Source organism: Vipera berus (genome assembly GCF_964194415.1).
Source record: "Vipera berus genome assembly, chromosome: 8".
In the NCBI taxonomy this organism is placed as follows: Eukaryota; Metazoa; Chordata; class Lepidosauria; order Squamata; family Viperidae; genus Vipera; species Vipera berus.
In genome coordinates, this window is record NC_138211.1 from 13124091 (window position 1) to 13130330 (window position 6240).

The 6240-nt window shown below is 56.2% G+C and overlaps 1 protein-coding gene across 1 annotated transcript; it reads left to right on the top strand.

The window, feature by feature from the left end:
• Positions 1-3176: 3176 nt before the first annotated feature.
• Positions 3177-5947, top strand: ZNF703 (zinc finger protein 703; the record flags this gene model as incomplete). The annotated part of the gene is made up of 2 exons (XM_081333390.1): positions 3177-3488; positions 4439-5947. 2 exons carry the CDS (start codon positions 3177-3179, stop codon positions 5945-5947), a joined length of 1821 nt encoding a protein of 606 aa, XP_081189516.1.
• Positions 5948-6240: the final 293 nt, after the last annotated feature.

Sequence of the window (6240 nt, forward strand, 5' to 3'; positions counted from 1 at the left end):
GATTAAGGTTTGCTGATCTTCACCAGATCTTCTGTTGATTTGCAGCCTTCTTTCGAGGAGATGGTTCATGTAGTAAAGTATCTCCCAGCTGAATTTCTTCAAAAATGTCTAGTCCACATGGATGATTTATGTTGATATTTTTGCTCTTCCTGTAGCAATGCTTTTTTGAGGCCAACCGTGCTTTCTTTCTGCTTGTCTGCAATGCTCATCAATCTGCCTGACCATTACTTGATTCTATCTCTGCACTGAATTATTATCTGGAAAGCCATGATTACTTTTTCCCCTGCAGCCCTGAAGAATTTCATACTGGCCTACAAAAAAAATGACATAGCATTTGGCGTCTTTTCATTTCCTTGTTATGTACAGATTTTTCTGTCATCCCTGGCTTCTTAAATCCAAATGTCCTTTCCCTGGACTTGTTATGTGCTAGTGGAAGGTTAGTAGCACCCCTCCCCCAAAGATAATGCTTGCATTTTTCAAAAATGTAAATTAAGAGCTGGATGACTTAGGACCTGCTGGCTTCGTGTGAACCTCAACATAAATTTATAGCCTTCTTGAGAGAAGAAACCTGTTGAAAGATATTTTTCCCCAGACCCCTGGTCTATTGGGAGAAGAAGAGGAGATTGGAGGAACATAAAAGGTGTTTCTGTAAGAAAAGGAGACCCCACTCCTATTTTTGACTTCAGACTTACCCACTTAACAAGAAGAAGACTATTACAAAATAGAGAGGGAGGGAGGGAGGATCCAGCAGGAGGAGGAGGAGGAGGAGGAGGAGGAGGAGGAGGAGAGAGGAGGAGGAAGAGCAACAGCAGTAGCTCCGGTTGAATTCTTACTTTGTCCTTATGTCCTTATTTGAGGAAACATAAGGTTTGCTGGAATTTTTTAATTGCCTCTGGTAGAGACCACTGATACGGTTGTTACATTTAAACCTTGGCAGCTTTAAAAAAAAAAGCAGAATCAGACTTCCGCTGGTGATGAAATACCACCCCAAGTTGTGAGGTGGACTGAGAAATTGAAAGGGGGAAAAAAACAAACCACATTCCCGGAGCCACAAAGATCAAAGCAGTTTTGTATCAATTACCATGAAAAGAACATGGACCCGTCTCTACAGTTCCCAGGAACTGCCTGACTCAACAGAGACTTTACAGGTTACCTTTTTGCTTAGATTGAATAGCTGGTAGTTTATTACTGGAAGGGGAAATAGTGTGTGTGTGTGTGTGTGTGTGAGAGACGTAGCTGATAATTCTGCAGTTACACTTTCCTCCTTGCAATCAAGACCAGAAAGAGTTAAGGAAGCATCTAGGAGTGCTGGTTAATAGTATTCATTAATTTTAGGGCAACAAAACTCTAATCCATTTCCTTCTCCCTGTGTGTGTGTGTGTGTGTGTGTGTGTGTGTGTGTGTGTTTCAGTGTAAAGTGGTCAAGTTTCCTTCTTTTGTGAAGGAAGTAACAGTCTGATCTGCTTACTGTTTGGGCAACTCTCATTCCTGTCAAGTACAAGAACTAACTCTCAAAAATGCATCTCCAACCCTGGCATTTAACATCTTTGAAGGCAAAGTGGTGGACCTCCAGGATGTTCATTTGAACAGTTCAACACATGGAAGGAAAGCTTTGCTGATGCTGCGACTGTAATAAAGATTAATTGAAATTTTGGAAAATCGCACAGTGGCCACCCCTGAAGAGGTCCTTCGGTCTTCTTTCTCGAGGAGCAATAGTGAGAAAAAAAATATTTGGTGATGACAATACGCATCCAGGGCATGGTGCAGGGAAAGGATCATTTCTAGCACTGTGAAGAATTTAGGCAATTATAAATAAAATTTAAAAACACATCAGGTAAGGTAGAGAAAAAGTTCTAGCTTTGAGAAGTGGTCCAGCATTCTAACAAAAGCGGGGAGGTGAGTAATTGACCATCATAGCCAAGAAAGGATCCTGGGGGAGGGAAACGGAAGCTACAGGATGAGGATGAGTGAAATAAGGCAATCCAGGCAAGATTCCACCTTGATCCTGAGAAAGATAAGGAAATCTACCAGAGAGGGAAACCTAAGCAAGTTTTAAAGAGTTGGCCAACTTTCTAAATCTAACAAAAGTGAGTTAAATAAAATGAAATTTGGGGTGGAAGAAGGTGGCCTTTATTGAGATCCACCAGCCACAGGCTCAACAGATTACCCCAAAAGTCACCTCCGGTGAGCCCACATCTAAGACTGGAACTAAAGATGCCCAAACTTGGCTTCCGGGAGAATTTAGCCTCCTGGGCTAGGAATACCTTTGAATCCAACACCTTTCACCTGGAAAGGAAGCAGAAAAAGCCAGCAGCCCGCAGCTCCTGTTCTCCACTCCCTTCTCTTAGGCCAAATAGTGAGGCTTTGGGCGCGTCTCTCCTGTATAGTGTGTGTGTGTGTGTGTGTGTGTGTGTGTGTGTTGTATACAGAACGCATCTGAATGGATGGTTTCGGGATGGTTTCGGGATGGGCCCCCCCATCCCGAAACCATCCATTCAGATGCGTTCTGTGTACAACACACACACACACACACACACCCTTAGTATACAGGAGAGACGCGCCCAAAGGAAGGGTTTCCACGCTCTCCCACCCAGCCTCTCTGTTGCCACACGGCCTCTCTTTCTCCCCCCCCCTCCGCCCCTCGCTCCCTCTCCCCGGGATGGGGAGCCGGGCCGACGACCCCCTTTGCGCCAGCAGGCGACAGAGCAGAGCGAGCAAGCAGGCAGGCGGGGAGGCGTCGCTGCTGCGCTGGCCTCCGAGATGCCAAGGCGCTCCCGAAGAGGAGGAGGAGGAGGAGGAGGAGGGGATTCAAAAGTGACTTTCTCCTCTTTCCACTAGGCTAAGCTCCCCCCACCGGCCGACGGCCCCGCCTCCGAGCTGCTTGGCACGTCCCCGATTGGTGGGCTGGGCCGGTGCCTTTGAAGTGTGCTGCAGACCGGAGCTATTAGACGTGCGGCTCGGGGAAAGGAAAGGCTTTTTTTTCCCCCTCCTCCTCCCCTCCGTCTCTCGTTGGGCCGGTGCGGTCGTCCTTGCTGGTGCAGCCGCCGCCGCCGCTTCTCCGACGCGCCCTGCCCGGCTTTTCGCGCTGCGGAGCTTGGCTCTTTCCCCCCCCTCTTTTTTCCCCCTCCCCAGCCCTGCCCTACCCCACCCCCGCCCTGCCCGGCTCGCTCCCCCAAATGAGCGGCGGTTCGCCCGCTGGATCTAACGCAAGGACATCGCCCAGCGGCAGCAGCAGCAGCAGCAGCGGCGGCGGAGGAGGAGGAGGAAGAGGAGGAGGAGGCGGCGGAGAAGGCTCGGCCCCCTCCTGGTCAGCCCAGCCATCCGGAGCCGTGTGCCCGGCGCTCTCGCACCTGTCCCCGGAGGACCCCCTGCGCCAGGCGAACCGGCTTCCCATCCGGATCCTGAAGATGCTGAGCGCCCACAGCGGTCACCTCCTGCACCCGGAATATCTGCAGCCGCTCTCCTCCACGCCCGTCAGCCCCATCGAGGTCAGTGCCAAGTCCGAGCCTCCTTTTTTCCTTTTGGCCCGCACAGACGCCCGCCAAGCTGGGCCTTTCCAGCCGACGCTTCTGCCCTCGCTTCTCGGGCCGCGCGACTTCTGCTGGCTCCCGGTCACGGCGCGCCTTCCCAACTCCTTGCTCCGGGCTGCGGAGCCCCCTCACACACACACACACACACACACACACACACACACACCTCACCCCTTTCCGCGGCGCTGCCCGGAGCCCCATCTCGACCTCCTTTCCTCTCCCCCACCCTTCTTAGCTCGGGGACCTCTGTTCCCCCACTTCCAGGCGCCCCAGTTTTGTGGAGGGCTGGCGGAGGGTGCTCGCTTGCGAGCTAGCCTTAAGCCCGAGCTGATTTGGCTGGCTTGGCCTGTTGATGGCAAGGACTCAAGGACTGGGAGGGGGGGGAGGGGGCGGGCGGACGAAAGAGAGGGTACGCTACGGTTTTTGGCATCTTCTTCCCCAACTTTGCGCCGCCGTTTAATTCTACTGCTTCGAAAAGGGTGCAAAGGGGCGCGTGCACGGGTGTGTGTGTGGGGGGGGGTGATATCAAACTAGCCCGGGGAGAGGAAAGGTCCCATTTTTGGAGGCGGGGGGGGGGGAAGAGAGGGGACTGATGTTCGCCGACTCCCACTCCCGGTTCCGGAGCGGGGGACGGCTGCGCGTCGGAAGGCGCCGAACCCGTATCGCGGATGACCTTACAGCGGGGACGAGAAGCGGGGAAAGCCCGAGGGGGGTGGGAAAAAAAGCAATTCCTAGGAAGGGAGGCCGGTTTGGAGGAGGGACGGACGGTTGGCGAGGAACTTCCAGCCACCGGCCTGGAAACTCTCGTCCCTCGGGAGATGAGGGCTCTGGTGCGCCCCGGGACCCCCCCCCCTCGCCTCGCCCAGCTTTTCTCACGCGCCTTTTCCTCTCTCCTTTCTCCCCAACAGCTGGACGCGAAGAAGAGCCCCTTAGCGCTGCTGGCGCAAACCTGCTCGCAGATCGGGAAGCCGGATCCGCCGCCAGCTTCCAAACTCAACTCCGGCGCGGCCGCCGGGCTGTCTGGGCCGGACAAGGAGTCGAGCGGCCGCGCCGCCGGGGTCGGAGCCGGCAACGGCCTCGTCAAGCAACTGGGCGACGCGCCGGCCGAGGATAAGTCGAGTTTCAAGCCGTATTCCAAAGGCGGCGGAGGAGGAGGAGGAGGAGGAAGCGGGGGAGATCCGCGGAAGGACGGCAGCTTCCCGCCGAGCCAAGCCGGGTCGGGCGCGGAGAAGAACGGCTTCCGAGTTCCCAGCGCCGCCTGCCCGCCTTTCCCTCCGCTTTCCGCCGCCGCCTCGTCCTCGTCCACCACCTCCTCCTCCTCCTCTCCGGGCGGTTCGAGGGGCAATTCCCCGCAGCAGGCGGACTGCCGAGGCCCCGACGAGAAGAAGGAGTCGGAGATGGCGGCCAAAGCCAGTCCAGACGGCGCGCCAGGTGGAGGAGGAGGAGGAGGAGGAGGCGGCGGAGGGAGCCGCGCGGGCGCCGGCAGCGTGGAGCCCGGGACGCAAAGCGAGTCGTCTTCTGGGCGCAAGTCGGAACCTCCGGCTTTGGCGGGCCACGTGGCTCCGGTGTCTCCTTACAAGCCGGGCCATTCGGTCTTTCCTTTGCCCCCCTCCGGCATCGGTTACCACGGCTCCATCGTGGGAGCCTACGCGGGTTATCCTTCCCAGTTCGTGCCCGGCTTGGATCCTACTAAGCCCAGCCTGGTGAGCAGCGGCCAACTGCCGGGGGCTTTGGGCTTGCCGGGAAAGCCGCCCAGCTCCAGCCCGCTGACGGGGGCTTCCCCGCCTTCCTTCATGCAGGGATTATGCCGAGACCCCTACTGCCTGAGCTACCACACCGCCTCCCACTTGGGCACCAGCAACTGCTCCAGCTGCGTCCACGACCCGGGCAGCCTGAAAAGCGCCTACCCGCTGGTGTACCCCACCCACCCGCTCCACGGCGCCTTGTCCTCCAGCGCCACGCCGGGCCTCTCCGGCCACTCGCTCTACACCTACGGCTTCATGCTGCAGAACGACGCCCTGCCCCACATATGCAACTGGGTGTCAGCCGGCGGACCTTGCGACAAGCGCTTTGCCACCTCCGAGGAACTGCTGGCCCATTTAAGGACCCACACGACTCTGCCCGGGGCGGAAAAACTTCTGGCTGGTTATCCTACCTCGGGGTTGGGCTCTGGGGCCTCCTGCCACCTCCACCTGCCGCCTGCCGGCCCCGGGAGCCCCAGCTCCTTACCCGGATCTCTGTCGTTGAGAAGCCCGCAGACTTTGGGACTAAACCGCTACCATCCCTACGGCAAAAGCCACTTGCCGACGGCGGGGTCCTTGCCGGTCCCTTCCTTGCCTGCAGCTGGACCCTACTACTCCCCCTACGCCCTTTATGGCCAAAGACTAACCTCAGCCTCTGCACTTGGATATCAGTAACTCCAGCAGCCCCCCCTTCACCCACCCCCCCCCCGCCTCTCTGGCGACCTCGCCTCGCCTCCGGAGTGTGTATTTATTTCCTGTATGTTAGCTTAAAGCTGGGAAAATAAGTGCATTAATACACCAATGAATCAATGGTATGCAAAACGTCTGTGTTCCCCCCCCACCCACCCTTTCCAAAATCTGACCCGCTCTTTTATCTTTTTTTTTAAAGCAAAATGTTTGTGTCCGTGGGGGGGGGGGTAGGGGAAAGTTTCCTGTCTTTTCTCCCACCCACCCCCTTTTTTAAAAAT